Genomic DNA, 23,683 nt, shown 5'->3' with positions numbered 1-23,683 from the left:
AACTGCTGTCATTCAGGGGCAAAGGTATGGCCACAAGCAAAAATGTCTCAGTGCCAACATGCACACAAGTACCTACACACCTGTAATGCACAGCCCTGTGGACATGGCCGTCGGGGGCAGTGCACTGGGTGCTGCAGGCCTGCGTGCCAGGACAGAGAACACTGGACATGGGACAGAGCTGCTTCCTACAAAGCCTCGTGGGGATCCACAGTCCCAAGTTACAGATAATGTACTGGCATTGCTATAAAATACTCAAATATGTTTGATTGTTAAACACGTCCAAAAATAAACTCATTTTTCTCCTTTGTCCACTGTGCTTACCTGTTGTAGAGGAGAATGTCTGGCTTCCAAATCTGGCCATCTGGGAAACGAACCGTCTTCACGCCTGGATACTCTGACATATTCCACTGTAAATAGTGATCCATCCAAGACTGACAAACACAGAGGGCGGCATTAGCAGCACTTTGCTTCCTTGCCTGCTAATATATCTTATAAGAGATTATTAGATAAGTTCAAAACCAAAAAGAGTTCCAGACACTTATTTACATAATTGAGTTGCTATCTGTAAGATATATGGAAACTGGGAATTAAATAACCCCTTACAAAATGACCATGAATAGCAAAAAAATCACATTTAAGATCCTGCTGTCACCATGACCACAGTCAGAGGGTAGCATTAAAGTTAATTCCAGTTCACTGAATGCCCCCAAGCCTTCCCCTCCCACAGCAGATGGGTTTTTTCCTAGCCAAATGAAGAACTGTTTTGCCTTCAAAGTTTTCCATTGTAAAGACACTTTGGACAAATAAATTCATTATTTCAATTAGAACAAGAACCAAGCTGGAAAAATGAAGACTATTTATTTCCATGAAACAACTTCGTGCAGCTGCGGGGGTACCTCTCAGAAATTTCTAAGGCACTGTTTTTGGATTTGAATTATTATTTTCATGTAGGAATAGTGCTTCTGACACCACAACTCAAAAATGCAAACATGGGTGTTGGCAGTAAAACAATGAATCAGCACATGAGGGTACAGGAAATATTTATAAACACGTGAACACAGGTGCATCTCTTTGGGGCTAGGCCTGAAATTGGCTCTTGAGGGATCTTTGTGAGATGAAGGCCCATGTCTGGGGTCCTCCGCGCCAGGACTATGCACCCCAGAGCTACCTGGGGTCCACTAGCTCTGTAAAGACTGCCCAGGTAGGACCCCACCTGCACTGCTGGACAACCAGCACCACCCAGCCAGGACCGCAGGGCTGCTGGGTTTGGACTCATCAGCTCCTACAGGTGTGCATAATCAGAGCAGACCCAGTAAAGGCCCCCATCCTGTATTCAGTCCCCCTGGGGCCACCTGCTCTGGAGCTCAAACTTTCTCAGATTAAAAAGGTATGTGATGCAACACCCCAAGCTGGTCCAGGGACAACTCCCTATAATCAATCATTATTTCTGCAGCAAAACATGCATATTTTTACTGAGAAAATAAATGCATATCAATATCAGTTTGATGTAAAGTTATAAAAACAAACAAACAAACCAAAAATCCTGTCATGTTCAGAGTTGCTGAGATTTGAGAATTGCAGCCAAGGGGCTGTGGGTCTAGAGCTACTGAAACTTGCAGCAGGGGTCAAAGGGCATGTCCCAGAGATCCCACCATCCTCTGGAAAGGGCAGGCAAGCATCCCAGTTCTGGGCCTACCTGAAGTCAGGCAAGAAGGAATATGCAGGCAAGTAACAGCATTTCACAGCCATGGACCATGGACAGGAGGGTGTATTGCTACCTAACGTGCTGAAGTATCATCTGGGGCATTTAGGATAGAGACCCACCAGGCCGATGTTTCTAATTAGACATGTGCAGCTGGGGAGGGTCTCTCCCACCCTCACCCTGCTGTGACAGGACAGCACAGCACCCAGAAAGAGCCAGACCTGTTCGAGCGGTTTTGCAGGAAGGCCTGGGTACCAGCCATGCTGTGTCCGCTCCAGCAGCTCCAACTCTGCCCCATTTGCCCAGCGATCCCTTCTTTCCTCTCCCTTGCTATGGGCATAAGCCTTTATGTGCCCAACATCTGTGCTTTCCTGACCAAGTCCTCATATTCAGCCCTGGGATGCTTCTCTGGCAGCTGACTATCACAGAGCCTTACACTGTCACCTTCCCCACCATGCTGTGCAGGGCCCCAGGGCCCCAAGAACTGCCCAGGAAGCTAGGTGTGGCAGGCAGACACCCATCTCCTCTGCCTGCTGAAATGATGGCCACAGGGCAAGGGGAAGCAGGGAAGAGGGAGCACTCTGTTGGTCAAACTCAAACCTCTCCTAAGGGTACCTGATCTGAGCTGCAGGAAGCCTCTCTGGCAATTCCTCACCCCTCCCGTCTCCCCAGCTCCCTGTGCCCCAGGGCATGTATCCCGGCCATCCTGCTCACTCAGTGTCTGCTATGTGTACCATGCTCACCAGGACGCCAGGATGCCAGCATTACTATTCCTATTTACAAGAGAAATCTGAGGCCCAGAGAAGTGATATATTTTTTGTTGGTCACTGGATCAGGATTCAGAACGGCATTATTTGACTTCAAGCTGGGTGACTCCTGGGCTCTACCGTGGTTGGTTCTTCCCATCCAATCTGTCTGCACAGGCAGATTCTGCACCCCAACAAGGTGGGCTGCTCATCATCCCTGAAGGCACTGCCCTTCTGGGGCTCTTCCTTAGTCCAAAGCCAAGCTGGGTCTCTCCCACCCTCACGGCAGAAAGGGGGGCTACCGGGAGCTTTGGAATCAGACAGGCGGGTTTGTACCAAGGCTCCGGCAGAGAAGAACTGAGCTCTAGCAGGTAAACCACCCTCTCTGTGCTGCAGTTTGCTCGTATGTGTCACACCTCAACAGGCGCTGTAAGGATGCAATGAGATAGTGTCACAGCAGGTAAGTCACATGGCCCTGGGAGGCACGTGATACATGATGGCTTTAAAAGGAAGAGGGAACCCTCCCTTTCACAAAATCTCAGAGGACATGAGAACTGTAATAACTGAGCTGCAGCCAAAGGTGGAGAGAGCAAGGGCCAGCTCAGTGTCAGGGGGTGGATGGAGCAGGAACCTTGGTGCTGCGTTGTCCTGGATTTGCATGAAGATTTCTTAAGAATGGATGTGGAGGGGCTTCCCTGGTGGTGCAGTGGTTGAGAGTCCGCCTGCCGATGCAGGGAACACGGGCTCGTGCCCCAGTCCGGGAAGATCCCACGTGCCGCGGAGCGGCTGGGCCTGTGAGCCATGGCCGCTGGGCCTGTGTGTCTGGAGCCTGTGCTCCGCAACGGGAGAGGCCACAACAGTGAGAGGTCCGCGTACCGCAAAAAAAAAAAAAAGAATGGATGTGGAAAGGGGCCCATAAACAAGCGGAGGAGGGGGGAGTTTCTATCCTCCAAAGTACTGACTACCCACTCAGATTGCAAGGCCCGGGAAGGCAGAGGCACTAAGCAAAATCTGTGCACAGACAGCAGCTGGCATGGCTTCCACACGTGGGCACCTGGAAACAGGCATGAACCTAGAAACACCAACCCTCCCAGAGCTTCCCGTCAGAAGAGGCTGCACTTTGCATTCTCTCCCTATTTCTGTGTGATTCCTTCTCATTAAGTCATCAAGATACGATTACATGGGATGCTTAAGGGGAAACGCAGGGGAGGAAGGGGCCCTTGATCTAAAATGCACAGTAAGAATCCCACTCTTTCAGGGGTCTGAGAACTGGCCCTATTACAACCTGCCTTGGGCCCACAGGAAACTTTTTTTAAATGTGTGTGTGCACACTTGCATGGAAATATTTAATGCAAGCAAGCAAGCAAGCAGAGAGTGAGAGCAAGTGAATGAAAGAGAAGAAAGGGAAAGTTTACTTCATTTAAAAAAAATACAGTATGGTATAATAAGAAATATATTTGGTCTTTTTCCTTGGTTCCTGGCACAGAGCTCCTAAAACCCTGGGAACTTCCTGAGTGATCATATGTCTTTTAAGCATATTTTTTATACTAATGAGTTGGCTTAGGGTGGGGCCCCTAGTCAGCCTCAGGCCAGCAGAATGCCTCTGGTCACCGGAAAGATCAACCCTGCATTAGACGGTGGGAACCCTTATCCCCACCCCACCCCTATCTCTGGGAAGAGAAGAGAGGCTGGAGACTGGGTTATGAAACTCTGAACAATAAGGCTGACATTGTAAAGCAACTATACTCCAATAAAAATTAATAATAAAAAAATAAACAAATGATGCTGTTGGAGCAGGAAAAAAAAAAAAACAAAAAACAAGGCTGGTGACCACATCATGGTGCAGGGACACAGTGGCTGGGGTGGGGAGACAGAAGTTCCACTTCTCGCCTCATACCTGCCCTGGCATCTCCTCCTTCAGCTGTGCATGAGCTGCATCCTTTATAATAAATTGGAAACATAGATGAAGGTTTCTCTTGAGTTCCAGGAGCTGTTCTAGGAAAATACTGTACCCAAGCCGGGTGTGGTGGGAACGTCCAATTTGAACTCAGCTGGACAAAAGTGTGGGTTGCCTGGCTCCCCCATCTGCAGTTTCTGTCTCAAGTGGGGGTGGTTTGTGGGACTAAGCCCTTACCTCGAGGGACTGCACGCTAACTCAGAATAAAACTGAACTGCTGGACACCAAGGTCGAGTCCCGAGAATCACAGAACCAGCTATTGGATGGGCAGACGCCAAGTGCCTGGTGTCAGGAAACACCTCACACACACATGCTCTGAACATTCTTTCCATCAACTGTTTTGATCTCAGAGGAAGAGAGTGGGCCTCCTCCTTCCTTCTGCCCTAAAACTTTCTTCTTTCAGTAGGACACAGTGATTGAAACACCACCCTTAACCGTGGGTTACTCTTATGGCCCTAAGCAAGCCACCGACATCTCATCTATGAGCATAACGTATGGCATTTCTATTTGTCAGAGAAAAGTGATAAAGAATGCAGAAATGAAGAAGGTAAGCATTTTAGAAATAAATATGGTTTAGAATCTAATCCATCATTAGAATTAGGAGGTAAAAAATAAGCATAAGAAGGATGGGAAACCTGAAACCAGAAGAATGGTCAAAATTCCAAAATTAAAGACAACAGATTTTTTTTTAAAGCAACTACAAGTCTCTGGATGGCTCAAATGTCTCTTTAGAAACTGAAATGGCTTCTCGTAGATTAAATCAGATTATGTCTGACAGGCCTCCCCAAATGATAAAACTAATCTGCCGAGAAAATACACTAACTGCTTCCTCCTCCTGTGAAGATAGAGGTAAACAGAAAGATCAGACACGTTCTCTTCCTTCAGGTTATCTAAGTAACTGGAAAGTCCTACAAATCAAGGGCAGGTAAGAGAAAGGAAAACACAATCAACAAACTGTAGGTCAAAGAGAATGCTTTCTCTGCTTCTCTTTTTGAATGTATAGAAAATCCATCATTTGTATAATATTGACCTCAGAGTTTAAATACCTAGAGAAAAGATTATGTGGATTCAGGTTTTCAGAACAGGAATTCAGCAACATGAAATGAGAGGAGAGAAAAACCAGTTGCTGAGAGCAATTTCCTGGGTCCTCTGTCCCCTCCTGTCCACATTTCTGCCCTCCCTCCCTGGGGACTCTGGCCTTGACCGTCTTCAGCATGGAGCCTCACTTCTTGTCTGTCCCCATAGCTGGGGCAGGCGAGGCTGGTCACCAGTTGGGAGAACACAAAGAGCAGGAATCAAGGTGGTCGTCTTACACATGGCTCTGGGGCAGCTCCCAAGCCTTGTCGGGGTGACATCTGAGTTCCCCATTGGTCATGCTATGGCCACAGTAGGAATGCCATGGCTTTGCAGATGGAAACACTGGGTAGGGCAGAGGTTAGATAACTTTTAAGGTCTGCTCTAAATCCAAGATACTTGTGATTCCTTAAAATTCAGCTGGGAATTACTGTTACAACTGCTCCATGAGCTATAGGTGCCAGATAAATGTGCCACCCAGCTTTATAAGGACATGCGCTACGAAGGCACCCAACTTGTTTTCCACCTGGAAAGAAGCACTAATTAGCAAGGTCACACCTAGAGACACTCGGGCTCCCTGATCATCACATTCAGAAGAGTTTGTGCCTTTCCTCCTCTCCCTCCCGTTTCTGTAAAGCAGAGATTTCTCCCACCTGCCGTCTACACAGCTAGCCTGCCTCCTGCCAATTCTCTAGGGAGGTACTTGGTCTTGATATTTGAATCTTCTTTAGAGTGTAAATTACGCAGCCGGATTGGAAATGGTTTGCAAGTAGAAACTGGGTCTCATCCTTTTCTGGGCCCCCCTTACATGGCCTAGTTCAATGCTTTCCACAAAGCAGGTGCTTGAAAAGATTAGTTGAATAGGTACATGAGATTAAACAGTGAGTTTTAAAACAAATGAAGCTGCAGGTGCCTCTGCAAATGCAAGTCTTAATTAGAAATACACTGTGCTTGAAAGAAATTTAGAGGCCTCTGGTGACATCCTCCAAAGCAAGGATGTTTATTTACGGAGAACCTGAACTCAATGCAGTAAGTAATAATCCAGTTATATTTTTCCTGGAAACCAACACCCTTGTAAAAATCACCAAATAATATACATTGCTGAAGATCAATCACTTACTGAGGGCTAAGAAACACAGACTCGGGGAAACATGACCTGACATGCCAGGGGCAAATTCAGTGTCTCTCTCTCTCCAGGAGAAAAATGTCCACAGCAGCTCTGCACTTTAGAGGGCTTGGGAAACAAGCAGTTTTATGTAAAAAAGGAAACATTTGCATTATGCCCCAGGATTCCCAGAGCTATACCTTACATGACAGTCCTGAATGCAGGGGATGGGGTTGGGGGCTGCAGACCTGAAGGCATTACTGGCAATTTATTGACAGATACACTCTCAGAATCTGTGCATTGCATTGTATGCAAATACTTTACCTTGAAAGAAAGAAAAAAAAACCCTCTGAACTCGAGATCGCCATGAAATATGTGGGTGAAAGGGCACCACTGTCCACTATTCTACTTTGAGCTGCATTTAAAAATAAACTAGATGAATAGATTCCCAGATATGGGATAAAGCAAGTATAGTAAAATGCTAATTATAGAATCCAGGAGGCAGGTATATGGGTGCGTGCTATAAATTCAACTTCTTGGTATAGTTGAAAATTCTCATCAAAATAAACTGGGTAAAAACATTACTCATAATATGTAGTAACCTGGGGGTTAGTGCTTTGCTTACAGCCAGATGAAGGTGAGTTTAAGTGAGAATGCAAGTGGAGAGACTGAGGACAGTAGGGCAGGGGTCACTGCTCAGGGGAGCCTTGCCATAAAGGTTAAGAGGAACCAGGAAGTCACCAGGCGGATTTATGGGGACAGACTGCATCATGTCTGTATGCTAATGAGTGGCTCACAGACACTATTATGATGCTCCAGGTGATAGGGGCAGTTGTGAAAGCCCAGCTCTCAGCAGGTGCCAGGAGACAGAGCCAAGCCCACTGAGGAAGGGCTGGCTTCCAGGGGAACACAGACTCTGTACCCCTGGCAAAAGGAGGGAAGCTGGAGTCGGCGGGCACAGGTGTGCAGGTGGGATCCACACACTGAAGAACGTTGCTTTAAATCCTGCAAGGGAGGCTCTCAAAGGTTCCTACTTTATTCACTACAGGAAAGTTCTGCAAGGGGTCTGAAACGTAGCTAAGGGTACCCCTGGGACAAACAGCAGACAGTGTGAAGTAAATCCATTTTCTGTTTTCTATCCCTCAATGTCCACGTGTAGCCAACTAAAACTCACCTGCCCAAGAATTGCCTGGGAGCATCCTTTGCCTCCATGTTGAAGTATCCCCCTCCCACTTCACAAATAAAGACCTATTTCCCTTTTCTCAACTCTTACCTAGGGACACTGACCCAAGAAGCAAGAAAAACTCCATTCAAAATACCAGTGTCTATGTCAATTTTGTTAAAAATTTGGGTGACAAATACTTTCAAAGGTCAGATGCATTTTAATTCTTTAAATTCTTTGTTTTCAGCAAAATTGAAGGAGAAACTAATCAAGTTGTCCACTGATACACGTTGATGAAAACTCATTATTTTTGGCATGTAATCTGTAAGAAGTTCAAGGAACTGAGTAAACCTGTTGTTACAAAGTACCTTTCATTCTGAACTATACGTTACTACATCTATTTTTAAAAGTTATAGAATTGATAGTGAAATCTGTATCGATGTCTCAGTTTTAGCAATAAAAATGTCATCTATGAATACATTAATGAATTTAAAATAAAGCCCCATCTTTTTTCTTTTTTTTTCTTTTTTTATACAGCAGGCTCTTATTAGTCAACCATTTTATACGCATCAGTGTATACACGTCAATCCCAATCTCCCAATTCATCACATCACCACCACCACCACCACACCACTTTCCCCCCTTGGTGTCCATACGTTTGTTCTCTACATCTGTGTCTCAGTTTCTGCCCTGCAAACCAGTTCATCTGTATCATTTTTCTAGGTTCCACATATATGCATTAATATACGATATTTGTTTTTCTCTTTCTGACTTACTTCACTCTGTATGACAGTCTCTAGATCCATCCACGTCTCTACAAATGACCCAATTTCGTTCTTTTATGGCTGAGCAATACTCCATTGTATATATGTACCACTTCTCCTTTATCCATTCATCTGTCGATGGGCATTGAGGTTGCTTCCACATCCTGGCTATTGTAAATAGAGCTGCAATAAACATTGGGGGGCATGTGTCTCTTTGAATTATGGTTTTCTCTGGGTATATGCCCAGTAGTGGGATTGCTGGGTAATACGGTAATTCTATTTTTAGTTTTTAAGGAACCTCAATACTATTCTGCATAGTGGCTATATCAATTTACATTCCCACAAACAGTACAAAAGGGTTCCCTTTTCTCCACACCCTCTCCAGCATTTCTTGTCTGTAGATTTTCTGATGATGCCCATTCTAACTGCTGTGAGGTGATACCTCATTGTAGTTTTGATTTGCATTTCTCTAATAATTAGTGATGCTGAGCAGTTTTTCATGTGCTTTTTGGCCAACAGTTTGTATTCTTTGAAGAAAAGTCTATTTAGGTTTTCTGCCCATTTTTGGATTGGGTTGTTTATTTCTTTAACATTGAGCTGTATGAGTTGTTTATATATTTTGGAGATAAATCCTATCTCCATTGATTTGTTTGCAAATATTTTCTCCCATTCTGAGGGTTGTCTTTTCATCTTGTTTATGGTTTCCTTTGCTGTGCAAAAGCTTTTAAGTTTCATTAGATCCCATTTGTTTATTTTTGTTTTTATTTCCATTACTCTAGGAGGTGGATCAAAAAAGATCTTGCTGTGATTTATATCAAAGAGTGTTCTTCCTATGTTTTCCTCTAAGAGTTTTATAGTGTCCAGTCTTACATTTAGGTCTCAAATCCATTTTGAGTTTATTTTGGTGTATGGTGTTAGGGAGTGTTCTAATTTCAGTCTTTTACATGTAGCTGTCCAGTTTTCCCTGCACCACTTATTGAAGAGACTGTCTTTTCTCCATTGTATATCCTTGCCTCCTTTGTCATAGATTAGTTGACCATAGGTGCCTGGGTTTAACTCTGGGCTTTCTATCTTGTTCCATTGATCTATATTTCTGTTTCTGTGCCAGTACCATATTGTCTTGATTACTGTAGCTTTGTGGTATAGTCTGAAGTCAGGGACTCTGATTCCTCCAGATCCGTTTTTTTCCCTCAAGAGTGCTTTGGCTATTCGGGGTCTTTTGTGTCTCCATACAAATTTAAACATTTTTTGTTCTAGTTCAGTAAAAGAATGCCATTGGTAATTTGATAGGGATTGTACTGAATCTGCAGATTGCTTTGGGTAGTATAGTCATTATCACAATATTGATTCTTCCAATCCAAGAACATGGTATATCTCTCCAGCTGTTTGTATCATCTTTAATTTCTTTCATCAGCATCTTATAGTTTTCTGCGTACAGGTCTTTTGTCACCCTAGGTAGGCTTATTCCTAGGTATTTTATTTTTTTTGTTGCAGTGGTAAATGGGAGTGTTCCCTTAATTTCTCTTTCAGATTTTTCATCATTAGTGTATAGGAATACAAGAGACTTCTGTGCATTAATTTTGTACCCTGCTACTTTACCAAATTCATTGATTAGCTCTAGTAGTTTTCTGGTGGCATCTTTAGGATTCTCTATGTATAGTACCATGTCATCTGAAAACAGTGACAGTTTTACTTCTTTTCCAATTTGTATTCCTTTTATTTCTTTTTCTTCTCTGATTGCCATGGCTACGACTTCCAGAAACTATGTTGAATAATAGTGGTGAGAGTGGACACCCTTGTCTTGTTCTTGATCTTAGAGGAAATCCTTTCAGTTTTTCACCATTGATAATGATGTTTGCTATGGGTCTGTCATATATGGCCTTTATTATGTTGAAGTAGGTTCCGTCTGTGCCCACATTCTGCACAGTTTTTATCATAAACGGGTGTTGAATTTTGTCAAAAGCTTTTTCTGCATCTATTGAGATGATCATATGGTTTTTATTCTTCAATTTGTTAATATGGTGTATCACATTGATTGACTTGAGTATATTGAAAAATCCTTGCATCCCTGGGATAAATCCCACTTGACCATGGTGTATGATCCTTTTAATGTGTTGTTGGATTCTGTCTGTTAGTATTTTGTTGAGGATTTTTGCATCTATATTCATCAGTGATATTGGTCTGTAATTTTCTTTTTTTGTAGTATCTTTGCCTAGTTTTGGTATCAGGGTGATGCTGGCCTCATAGAATGAGTTTGGGAGTGCTCCTTCTTCTGCAATTTTTTGGAAGAGTTTGAGAAGGATGGGTGTTAGCTCTTCTCTAAATGTTTCATAGAATTCACCTGTGAAGCCATCTGGTCCTGGACTTTTGTTTGTTGGAAGATTTTTAACCACAGTTTCAACTTCATTACTTGTGTTTGGTCTGTTCATATTTTCTATTTCTTCCTCGTTCAGTCGTGGAAGGTTATACTTCTCTAAGAATTTATCCATTTCTTCCAGGTTGTCCATTTTATTGGCATAGGGTTGCTTGTAGTAGTCTCTTAGGACGCTTTGTATTTCTGCAGTGTCTGCTGTAACTTCTCCTTTTTCATTTCTAAGTTTATTGATTTGAGTCCTCTCCCTCTTTTTCTTAATGAGTCTGGCTAATGGTTTATCAATTTTGTTTATCTTCTCAAAGAACCAGCTTTTACTTTTATTGATCTTTGCTATTTTCTTTGTTTCTACTTCATTTATTTCTGCTCTGATCTTTATGATTTCTTTCCTTCTGCTAACTTTGAGTTTTGTTTGTTCTTCCTTCTCTAGTTCCTTTAGATGTAAAGTTAGATTATTTGAAAATTTTCTTGTTTCCTAAGGTAGGCTTGTATAGTTATAAACTTCCCTCTTTGAACTGCTTTTGCTGCATCCCATAGGTTTTGGATCGTCATGTTTTCATTGTCATTTGTCTCTAGGTATTTTTTGATTTCCTCTTTGATTTCTTCAGTGATCTCTTGGTTATTTAGTAATGTATTATTTAGCCTCTATGTGTTTGTGTTTTTTACGTTTTTTTCCCTGTAATTTATTTCTAATCTCATAGCATAGTGGTCAGAAAAGATGCTTGACATGATTTCAATTTTCTTAAATTTACTGAGGCTGGATTTGTGACCCAAGATGTGATCTATCCTGGAGAATGTTCCATGCACACTTGAGAAGAAAGTGTAGTCTGCTGTTTTTGGATGGAATGTCCTATAAATATCAATTAAATCTATCTGGTCTATTGTGTCATTTAAAGCTTCTGTTTCCTTATTAATTTTCTGTTTGGATGATCTGTCCATTGGTGTAAGTGAGGTTTTAAAGTCTCCCACTATTAGTGTGTTACTGTCGGTTCCCTCTTTTAGAGCTGTTAGCAGTTGTCTTATGTATTGAGGTGCTCTTATGTTGGGTGCATATAAATTTATAAGTTCTATCTTCTTCTTGGATTGATCCCTTGATCATTATGTAATGCCCTTCCTTGTCTCTTGTAACATTCTTTATTTTTAAGTCTATTTTATGATAAGAGTATAGCTAGTCCATCTTTCTTTTGATTTCCACGTGCATGGAATATCTTTTTCCAACCCCTGACTTTCCGTCTGTATGTGTTCCTAGGTCTGAAGTGGGTCTCTTGTAAACAGCATATATATGGGTCTTGTTTTTGTATCTATTTAGCAAGCCTGTGTCTTTTGGTTGGAGCATTTAATCCATTCACGTTTAAGGTAATTATCAATATGTATGTTCCTGTTACCATTTTCTTAATTGTGTTGGGTTTGGCTTCTTAGGCCCTTTTCTTCTCTTGTGTTTCCCACTTAGAGAAGTTCCTTTAGCATTTGTTGTAGAGCTGGTTTGGTGGTGAATTCTCTTAGCTTTTGCTTGTCTGTAAAGCTTTTGATTTCTCCATAGAATCTGAATGAGATCCTTGCCTGGTAGAGTAATCTTGGTTGTAGGTTCTTCTCTTTCATCACTTTAAGTAGATCATGCCACTCCCTTCTGGCTTGTAGAGTTTCTGCTGAGAAATCAGCTGTTAACCTTATGGGAGTTCACATGTATGTTATTTGTTGTTTTTCCCTTGCTGCTTTCAATAATTTTTCTTTGCCTTTTATTTTTGCCAATCTGATTACTATGTGTCTCGCTGTGTTTCTCCTTCAGTTTATCCTGTATGGGACTCGCTGAGCTTCCTGGACTTGGGTGGCTATTTCCTTTCCCATGTTAGGGAAGTTTTGGACTATAATCTCTTCAAATATTTTCTTGGGTCCTTTCTCTCTCTCTCCTCCTTCTGCGACCGCTATAATGTGAATGTTGTTGCGTTTAATGTTGTCCCAGATGTCTCTTAGGCCGTCTTTATTTCTTTTCATTCTTTTTTCTTTATACTGTTCTGTAGCAGTGAATTCCACCATTTTGTCTTCCAGGTCACTATCCGTTCTTCTGCCTCAGTTATTTTGCTATTGATTCCTTCTAGTGTATTTTTCATTTCAGTTATTTTATTGTTCATCTCTGTCTGTTTGTTCTTTAATTCTTCTAGATCTTTGTTAAATATTTTTTGCATCTTCTCGATCTTTGCCTCCATTCTTTTTCCGAGGTCCTGGATCATATTCACTATCATTATTCTGTATTCTTTTTCTGGAAGGTTGCCTACCTCCACTTCATTTAGTTGTTTTCCTGGGGTTTTATCTTGTTCCTTCATCGGGTACATAGCCCTCTGCCTTTTTATCTTGTCTGTCTTTCTGTGAATGTGGTTTTTATTCCACAGATTGCAGGACTGTAGTTCTTCTTGCTTCTGCTGTCTGCCCTCTGGTGGATGAGGCTATCTAAGAGGCCTGTGCAAGTTTCCTGATGGGAAGAACTGGTGGCAGGTAGAGCTGGCTGTTTCTCTGGTGGGAAGAGCTCAGTAGAACTTTAATCTACTTGTCTTCTGATGGGTGGGGCTGGGTTCCCTCCTTGCTGGCTGTTTGGCCTGAGGTGACCCAACATTGGAGCCTACCCGGGCTCTTTGGTGGGGCTAATGGCAGACTCTGGGAGGGTGCACACCAAGGAGTACTTCCCAGAACTTCTGCTGCCAGTGTCCTTGTCCTAATGGTGAGACAGAGCCACCCCCCTGCCTCTGCAGGAGACCCTCCAACACCAGCAGGTAGGTCTGGTTCAGTCTCCTACGGGGTAACTGCTCCTTTCCATGGGTCCCAATGCACACACTACTTTGTGTGTGCCCCCCAAGGGTGGAGTCTCTGTTTCCCCCAGTCCTGTTGAAGTCCTGCAATCAAATCCCGCTAGCCTTCAAAGTCTGATTCTCTAGGAATTCCTCCTCCCTTGCCAGACGCCCAGGTTTGGAAGCCTGAAGTGAGGCTCAGAACCTTCACTCCAGTGGGTGGACTTCTGTGGTATAAGTGTTCTCCAGTTTGTGAGTCACCCAACCAGCAGTTATGGGATTTGATTTTATTGTGATTGCGCCCCTCCTACCATCTCATTGTGGCTTCTCCTTTGTCTTTGGATGTGGGGTATCTTTTTTTGTGAGTTCCAGTGTCTTCCTGTCGATGACTGTTCAGCAGTTAGTTGTGCTTCTGGTGTTCTCACAAGAAGGAGTGAGAGCACATCCTTCTACTCCGCCACCTTGAACCAATCTCTTCCAAAGCCCCATCTTTTGTAGAGAGGTAGATTTCCAATTTTTTATGTTTAATAATTATTTATTAATATTTGTAATTAAGTGTCACCTTGAGGAATTATGTAGCATTAATCACTATAATCCTAAATCGATCCAGAGAAAAATTCTTAACACTTATTTTCTGAAGGAATAATTTTTATGTAAATATTTACGTTTGAGAAAACCAAGGCAGAATGATTAATAAAAGAGTTTCAAACATAAAGTTATATCACATTTGGATAAAATTCTGTGTGGAAAGTGGAATAGAAATATAAGTGCAGAGAGAAAATGGGAGTATGTAAAATATCAACCAGTTAAAGAAGGGCTTGTTTGTATATTTTTTTTAATTAATGATATGGGCGTCAGATTATATGGCATTTAAATAGATTCAATTTAAAATAGAGACTGACAGTTTTATTTTTAAACGTCCATTTTACAATTGGATGGAAGTAACATAATTTGTAGTTAATTAATCTGAGGTTAGAACTTTAGATGTCAAGGTTAAAATACATGAATGAAAAAATACAGCTTCTCAAAATTCTTGCGGGTGTCACTGGAGCAGGAAGTGTGAAGGCCTCTGGCTTAGGTGTCACTCTGTCGCATTCCGACGTGCATGGCTGGAGCCAGGGGGAGCAGGGCACACACTCCCTAGCCCTAGGGACCAGTTAGGGTGCAGACTGTGGACATGCACATGCAGACCTGCATCTTATAATTTGTGCATATTTCTGCCTTGCAGGGTGTAGTGCAGGACATGCAAAGGCGGGGTGGTCTGGTTCACTGTTTGCATACATGAAGGTGGGAGGACAGTCCTGGCTTGTCCTACGGGACCTTCACTGTGATTCCAGCACAGGCATCGTGGAAGCAAGAGCAGGAAGCCATGGTCGCAACTTACCATTTGCAGCCAAATGTTGGTGGTCAACACTTGGTTCTTCTCATCCTTTAAAGGAAAAAAAAAAAAGTCAAAAATATGGTTTATATGATTTACATAAGAAGAAATGATACCCTTATTCATATACCAATCTGATGGTTGGGACGGTTGGCGTGTGTGGAAAATAGAATTCATGGAGCACTTCCAAATATACTCCAGCATTTCCCCAGAACACAGCTTTTATATTTATGCTGAAGTAATACACATTCATTACAGAGCTCTTACAAAAGATGGAAAAGTATAGAAAAGAAAATTAAAACCCTGCAACCCCACCATCCTGAGATGGTACCTGCTAATCGTTTATCTTATTTTTCCTTACACATTAGTTATATTTATCATTTGTATACTTAAAAAATAAGACTGGATGCAGATTCCAATCTTTTAAAGTCAAGTTTATTAGCAGAATGGATAGAGTTTTAAGCAAATTGAAATAGGCTTCCCTCCCCCGGGGAAGGGAGTCCCCGCCCTGCCCCGTGACAGCTGCGGCACCTGTGCTAACAGTGCTGCGTGGGCCCCATTTCTCCCTGAGCCCCAAGGGTCTGCCTGCCTTTCCTCCCATCCTCCATCAGCCTGGCAGCACCCAGGCCCTCGACACACACCTGCAGGGTACATCCTGTCTAGGTGAGTAAACTAAGGGTCAGAAAGGTGGTTCCTTTATGAAGGAACCATTCACACTTGGATCTGAGTCAACAGCCCCTCTTTCCACATTTCCAAACTGAGAGTGGGTTCCAAGCTGGGCGCCAAAGTCTGCATTTTTTTCAGGAAGCTCCAGAGAGCAGATTGACCGCGGCTTTGCCCCTGCACTGGACACCCAAAGAAGATGCTAGTCAACATGGGGCCTTTCCACCTGGGATGCAACCGGTTTTTTAGCATGGCTGGAAAAGCCCAAAAGGGCCTAGCAAAAGCCACGGTGCACACGGAGACAAACAAGCCCATTTCATGCAACAGTTCTGCTGAGAATGCTGTTCACTATTTCGTGTTCAATTCCCACCTAAAAGACTCTGTAAATTAGCAATTTTCACCCTCTCCAGGAGAAAGTACTTATTAATGCTGAGATACCCAGAGGCTGAGGCCATAAGCCCCTCCAGCAGGAACTACCTGGCCTGGCTCCCTGATGGCAGTCACAAAAACAGACCCAGTGGCAGAAAGAACACCATCTACTGGGGCATGGTCTCAGGGCAGGGACACAAGTGAGAAATGGATGCTGCTTCTCCTTCCAATACACATGTGTTGAATGCGTAAGAAGCTGGCAGAGATTCTCTGATGCATCAATGCCCCTGTCCCAGTAGCTCACCCTGGGTGCCTCTGAGAGGTGAGAGTTGGAGGCAGGAAGGTGGGTGTAAATCTCACGGAGAGGATCAGGCTGCCTAGGGAAAGACAGGGGACCAAGTCCCAAGGGTCCAAGGCCAGGGGCTGTGTCCAGAAGAAGCTGCCAATTCTGTACAAGAAAAATACATCCCCTTTTTCAAAATAACACATGCCAGGAGTTTTGGTAGAAAAAGCTATGGAGCTAACCTCTGTCCATCCTCTGTGCAGAGATAACAGTTGCTGACAGAGCCATGCATCTGAATTGCAAGAGGGCTCTAGTTCCAGTCCAATCTCCAGTACTATTTGAAAGCACTGATAAACTCTTATAGGACATATGTCCCTTGCCTCAACTTATTAAGGAGTTGTTTTTAATCAACTTAAAATTAGCCAGTGTTCCATTCACGTGGCTTTCTTTTAATTGCATCCATGTCTTTATCTTCTGAGAGAAAGGCTTCTGTGGTTTGGGAGCTCAATTACGACCAATCTAATTAAAAGGCTTTCTTCTTTCCAACATGTTAGCTGAAACCTCATTAGAGGGAAATGAGATTTCTGTGGTGTGTGGCAGCATGGGACTGAGCAGGCATTTCAAACTGTAATCAACGCAAAGCAGCAGCCAGCCTCCAACAGAAGGAGCAGCAATGCGGGTGGGGGAGCCTACACGGAGATGCGGGAAAACCCTGCAGGACCAGCAGAGCAGAGAGGCTACTGTCTGTGTTCCCAAGGTGGGCCCCTCACACCACCCCCATCCCAGGGCCACCCACTGGCTGAGTCTCAGCTCTCAGTCTGCATGGTGACAAGGCGTCCCACCTCCTTCCCACCCCCCTGTGAAGTATGTCCTTCCCCCCAAAGACTGAATGTCTGTGTTGCCCAAATGTCCTATGTTGAAACCTACCCTGCATGGGGATGGTATTAGGAGATGGGGCCTTTGGAAGGTGTTTAGGTCATGAGGGTGGGTTCACCCTCATGACCAGGATTATTGTCCTTAATAAAGGGACCCCAGAGGGCTCCCTCACCCCTTCTGCAATGTGAAGACCCAGTCAGAAAACAGCCATCTATGAACCAGGAAGCAGGCTTTCACCAGACATCAAAGCTGCAGGTACCTTGATCCTATACTCCCCAGCCTCCAGAATTGTGAGAAATAAATGCGTGTCATTAAGCCACTCAGTCTATGGTACTTTGGTTACAGCAGCTGAGCTGATGGAAGGCAGGGCCCTCACAGGGTCTGAACTCTGCTCAGTTCCAGACAGGCTCTCTGCCCTCCTCCAGCTGTACTGTTCAAATAATCCAGTCTCAAGTCCTTAGGGCAGCACACAGCCCTTTCTACAACCCACAGTCCAGCCAAGTGTTCATTTGCTTATTCATTCATTCACTCATTTGACAAATATTTCTGGAGCACTTCCTGTTTGGGGCATTATGCCAGCCTGACATGCACAGTGGGAACTGAACAGACACGGTCCCTGAGCTCATGGAATATAAAATATGGGTGGAGGGTGGGATAACATAATTCGACAATGACACACCTATAATTACAAATGGTGACAAGTCACAGAGGACAGGAACAGAGCCCCTTCAGAGGATGACAGGAAGAAGGACTTTACCAGAGTGATGGGGATGGGATCCTGAGGAAAAGACATCACCTTTACTTCCTATGACCCTGCAACACCAAAGCCACGACCCCTCACGCCCACTGTGTGCACCCCTACCCTTCTAGATCTTGCTCCCCACTCAACCCCCAAGTGCCTGCCCTGCCCCATGCCCTCCTCCTTCCTCCTGCACAAGCGCAGGGGCTCCGGGAGGGAGCCGGCAACCTGGGCAGACCTGTGGCCTCGGACAGGAGAGTGCAATTCAACCTAAGGAGGAAGCTTCCTGCCAATTGTCCAGCTGCTTTAGAAGGGACCTAACATGTATCCACAAGGATAACAAGTTAGCTGAACATTATTTAATGCTTAATAAATCTATTTTCCATTTAAAAAAAGAGGGGACCTAGCGACCAGTTCCTGAGTTGTAAGCACAGAGGATGGCCACCCTTCTGGCCCACCCCTGGGCTGGCCCCCTGAGGGCAAAGCCAGGTGACCAGGGCCTGCAAGGTCTGCAGAGCCAGATCCCACGCACCCAGTGCCCCTGCCACAGCTCCCCAGCCTCGTCCCCGCCACCCTGCCACCCATGGTGGCAGAAAAATAAATTGAGAGGCTGTGATTTTCCCTGAGTCAGCGAGATATTAGGGTTGAGAGAAGACTCATATCCAGCATAAGAAATAAATGCCTAAAAGTCAATAAGAAAAAGGCAGACAATCCAACAGAAAAATGGGCAAAAGGTGAACCAACCCATGATTTTCACTACAGAGGATAACAGTACATGATATTTGAAAATAACACAGCTAAACCTTAAATAGAGTTTGCAGTCTTCTGAATGTGATACACACACACACACACACACACACACACACACACTTTTTTTTCAAATTCATTACAGTCTTGTGACAACCACACAGCGAAGTCAGTACTATTATTATTCTCATCTCATAGCTCAACACCAGTGTTTCAGCTGCCAGGTGACTCTGCTCCCAATGTCCTAAGGAAACACTTTGGTGATGGTCACAGAAAATGATTCCCTTTGGCATCTGTACAGCACAGACATTCTCAAACTACAGGCTGGGAACCTCTGAGTTTCTGAGATGCTTCCAGAGGATCAGTGAAGCCACACCTTTTTCACAATCATGAGAAGTTATTAGCCTATTTCACCCTCATTTACTCATGAACGGTTGGTAGAGCTTTGCAGAGACCACGTGACATACGATGCAGCAGACTGACCGCAGAAGTGGATCAGAGAATCCAGCTGTCTTCTATGAAGCTGGGCATTAAGGAGATTTGCAAATATATAAAACAGTGCTACTTTTCTCACTAAATGTGTTTTTCCTGGGAAAATATAGTTGTTTTTCTTAAAGTATTAGTTATGGTAACAAGGCACGGGGTTATTATTTCGAATGAATTCATGGACTTGAAAATGTTTTCTTAGTTTTTATTTCAAACATGGTAATAAATATTGATAGATGTAACCCATGTAAAAAAAACTGGGGGGGGGACAGGGATCTGCAATAACTGTTATGAGAGTAGAGGGGTCCGGAAGCTTAGAAGTTTGAGAGCCACTGGTGCAGGCTTGGTGTTCCTAAGACAAGGCGTTCCTGGTTCTTGGACCCAGGGGCCCAGCCCCATCTCTGTTCTCATTCGGGGGTTGCTCAGAGTCTGTGTTTTGGAAGTACAGTGTGAAAATCTGCCCCAGCCTCCCCAGGGAGGGGCAAGGGGTTCGAGAGTGCACTTTTTACTAGGACTGAAAGGGCTTCTTTCCACTTCTGTTAGAGGAAGAGCCTCCCTGTCTCCCCCAAGAGGACCCAAATCTGGAAGAACGAAGCCTGGGGCATGGATCATGAGAGCAGAACCAGAGAAGAGACTCTATCTTGAGTCAGCAGCGCTGGAAAGTGGAGGAAGGGTGGAGGGGCTGGGGGATTATGGATGTAGGAGAGAGGGGGAAAGAGGTGGACTCCAGTCACACTGGTAAACCAACACTCAAGCTTCATCTGAACTCTCTCTGGACAGAAACAATAAATTTCCCTTTATTCTGAAGCCATCATCCTGACTGAATCAGTGTCTAAGCATCCCCTTCACAAACACAGCACACATAACAAGTTATCTCTGGCAGGACTCAAGGTAAGCAACTGCACGCAAGAGCTGGACTCTACAAATGCCTGGGTCATGGAAACCAGTGCTGGAGCTTCAGCACCAGGCTTCTCCAACAAACTCTCTTGGGAACCTGGCTGTGGGAAGTCCCATCAAAACGAGGTCCTCTGAAGACAGGAGCTAGCGATAGGGGATCTCAACACAACCCTCGGTGTGGAACTGGTGCCAAGGTGGGTTCAAAAGGTCGAAGGGAAGGGAAAGGGATGAGATACATGAAAGAAGGCAGGAGCTGGAAGTGAAAGCAGTAATGTTTTCTTTTTTTGTTATTTGACATTTATAATATTTCTACAAGCAATGTAGATTAATTGGTTTAATAAATTAAGCAAAAATAAAGATCACATAAAAGGAAAGAATATATATGAAAAAAATTATAGCACAGAAAATTAAAAACTATGAGTAGACACACCCTCATAAGGCATGGGCAAGATGAAAAAATTGGAATGACAGATTCACAAACATAGTTTGGCAATGAATGAATGAATGAATACATAAATAATTTAAAATGCAAGGAAGAAAGGAAGGCAAGCAGATAAACACAACTAAAATACAAAATATAATCTGGAAAAAAGCCCAATTAAGACAAGCATGCTTCCCATGAATTCTTTCTACTATATAACTCAATAAAGCCTTGGATCAAATTAAACATGATTTCAAATATGAGATTATAAAATACCGAATGAAATAAAAGGGAGACTGCAGAGCTAAACAAATGAACTGAGAACCAAAACAATACGGTTACATGGCTAATAACTTAGAGCCAGAAAGGAACAAAACAGACCCAGCTGAAAACTGAGTTACTGGCATGAAGGCAAGGCATGAGATAACCACAGTATGTAGAGGAAAAACACAAAGAGATTAAGTCAATTAGGGACGTGGACACAGAAGTGCCACAAGGAGGGCACAACTTGAGCTGAAATGGAGAACATGCACGTGGGAAACAGAAAGTGTCCTGGGACCATGCATAGGAGACACACTTCTGGTTCTAGCAAAACAGTAAAATCCATGACCTGAACACTGTCCTGCTACCAAACACCTAGAAATGCTGGAGAAAATCACAGAAATATCTTCTTAAATGCAAATGGAAGCTCACAAAAATGGAAGAGAAATCTTCAATAACAAAATCTTCAAAAACAAAGAAACCGAAAAGAACACTGTCAGAGGCACTGGTGGTGCAGTGAATAAGAATCTGCCTGCCAGTGCAGGGGACACGGGTTCGATCCCTGGTCCAGGAAGATCCCACATGCCACAGAGCAACTAAGCCTATGAGCTACAACTACTGAGCCTGTGCTCTAGAGCCTGCAAGCTACAACTACTGAGCCCACGTGCCACAACTACTGAAGCCCACGTGCCTAGAGCCCATGCTCCACAACAAGAGAAGGCACTGCAATAAGCAGCCCGCTCACCACAGTGAAGAGTAGCCCCCACCCGCCGCAACTAGAGAAAGCCCACGGGCAGCAAAGAAGACCCAACACAGCCAAAAATAAATAAATAACCTTTAAAAAAATAAAATAAAAAAGCTTCAGAAGGAGAAAATTTAAAGAAATAATGACTGAAATTTCCAGAATTACTGAACTAACCCTCAGTTTAAGGAAGCTCAACAAGTTACTCAAGAAGTATGACTCAAAAACAAATCAAAGTTTAATCATTTTTTTCAGCTCCTATATGTAAAGAGCTTACAATTAAGCTCTTATAGCAAGAAAAAAAAAACCTGAACATACTGAAAATCAGTGACTTTGGTTGGACCCATGAGAGCTTGATGTTGCAGTGTAAAGTGCCACACTGAAATCTGAAAACAGGCGAATTCACAGAGTCATAGACAAGATCTGCTTACCTGGGGCAGAGGCTACTAGAGCCATAAACTTGCAGTAACACCCACATGGTCATTTTGATGAGTCTCTGTTTGCCGAGGATAAACTTGAGTGAGAATAAGAAACCTCCAGGGAGCCACAACCTTGGGGACACCCTACACTCTCATGGATTTCATCTCCAGGAGCCCCACCAAGTTCTCAAGGTAAATATGCAAGAAAGATCCCCTTGTAACTCTGGCACAGGAATGGAAGGAGTAACACTTAGGAAACAGGCCACCCAAAGCCTTCTCCATAGCAAAGGGTACTCTCCAACCTTTCCAGAGCTTGATCTCCACCATTCCTCCCACACCAGTGCCCTGGAGCCTTTCTATCCCATGCGAAGGAGGGGACGAAAGCCATCATAGGAGGGAAACACTTGTAAAGGCCACAGCCCAGGAGCACAGACAGGCCCACTGAAAGGCTGAGGTTTAACCCTAACACTACAGAACCTATAGAACACTTCCCCTCCCCCACATCATCCCACCACACTAACACTCCAGAATAAGGGCAGTGGGAACCACTGAAAAAACTGCAGACTCTCTCTGAGGAGGGGTACTGAGCGAAGACCAAAATCAAGAGGGGAGACAAAAACAGACACTAGAAGAATCTGAAACCTCTGGCACAGAAAGCTACAGCAAACATTACAGCCCAACTACTAGCCAAAATAACATAAATTCTCACATTAAAGGTGTATTTATTTCAATTTCTACTACCTTATAGGATATTTCTGATTTATAACAGAACACTACAAGGCAACTAAAAGACAAGAAAAAAAGTATGAAGAGACAAAGCAAGCATCAGAAAAAGACTGTAATATGACACAGATGTTGAAATTATCAAACACTAAAGTTAAGATAATATGATCAATATGTTAAAGGACTCTAAAGGAGAAATAAACAACATGCAAGAACAGATGGGTAGGGGGAACCTTCAAGATGGCGGAGGAGTAAGAAGTGGAGATCATCTTCTTCCCCACAAATATATCAAAAATACATCTACATGTGGAACAACTCCTACAGAACACCTACTGAATGCTGGCAGAAGACCTCAGACTTCCCAAAAGGCAAGAAACTCCCTGTGTACCTTGGTAGGGCAAAAGAAAAAAGGAAAAACAGAGACAAAAGAATATGGACAGGACCTGCACCTCTAAGAGGTAGCTGTGAAGGAGGAAAAGTTTCCACACACTAGGAAGCCCCTTCACTGGCAGAAAATATGCTTGAAAATATGTCATAGAAACTGAAATGCAAAAAAGGAAAAAGAATGAAAAAAATAGACCATCTAATAACTCTGGGATGATTTCAAAATGTATAACTCTATATAGTTGTGTTACCAAAATAAAAAGGAGCAGAGCAGATGAATAATTGAAGTAATAATGGCTGAGAACTTTCCAAAATTAATGACAGACACAAATCACATATCCCGGAAAGTGAGGGAACACCAAGCAGGATAAATAGCTAGAAAAATAGACATGGACCTAATACCTATCACAGAAATAAAATCAAAATGGATCATAAGACTAAATGTAAAACTAGAAGAAAACATAGGATAACGTATGTGTGATCTGAGGCTTGGTGATGAGCTTTTGGATACAATGCCAAAGGGACGATGATCCACGCAAAAAATAAAGTCATGAAAATTGCTAGGTTGGATTTTATTAAACTTAAAAACTGCTCTGTGAAAGACAGTTACCAGAATGAAAAAACAAACCACAGA

The 23,683-nt window shown here is 43.4% G+C and overlaps 1 protein-coding gene across 1 annotated transcript in view; it reads right to left on the bottom strand.

Annotated features, from left to right (window-relative positions):
* Positions 1 to 23,683, bottom strand: part of CHRNA7 (cholinergic receptor nicotinic alpha 7 subunit) — a 124,685-nt gene that overhangs the window by 65,785 nt on the left and 35,217 nt on the right. The window contains exons 3-4 of the mRNA XM_060170318.1: positions 15,046 to 15,090; positions 322 to 431 (exon numbers count right to left, since the gene is read on the bottom strand). Coding sequence (XP_060026301.1) covers positions 322 to 431; positions 15,046 to 15,090 — 155 coding nt within the window. The remainder of the gene's footprint in view (positions 1 to 321; positions 432 to 15,045; positions 15,091 to 23,683) is intronic.

This window comes from Lagenorhynchus albirostris, chromosome 1 (genome assembly GCF_949774975.1).
Source record: "Lagenorhynchus albirostris chromosome 1, mLagAlb1.1, whole genome shotgun sequence".
NCBI lineage: Eukaryota > Metazoa > Chordata > Mammalia > Artiodactyla > Delphinidae > Lagenorhynchus > Lagenorhynchus albirostris.
Note: the sequence above shows the minus strand (reverse complement) of the source record. Positions and strands in the feature narration are given on the sequence as shown.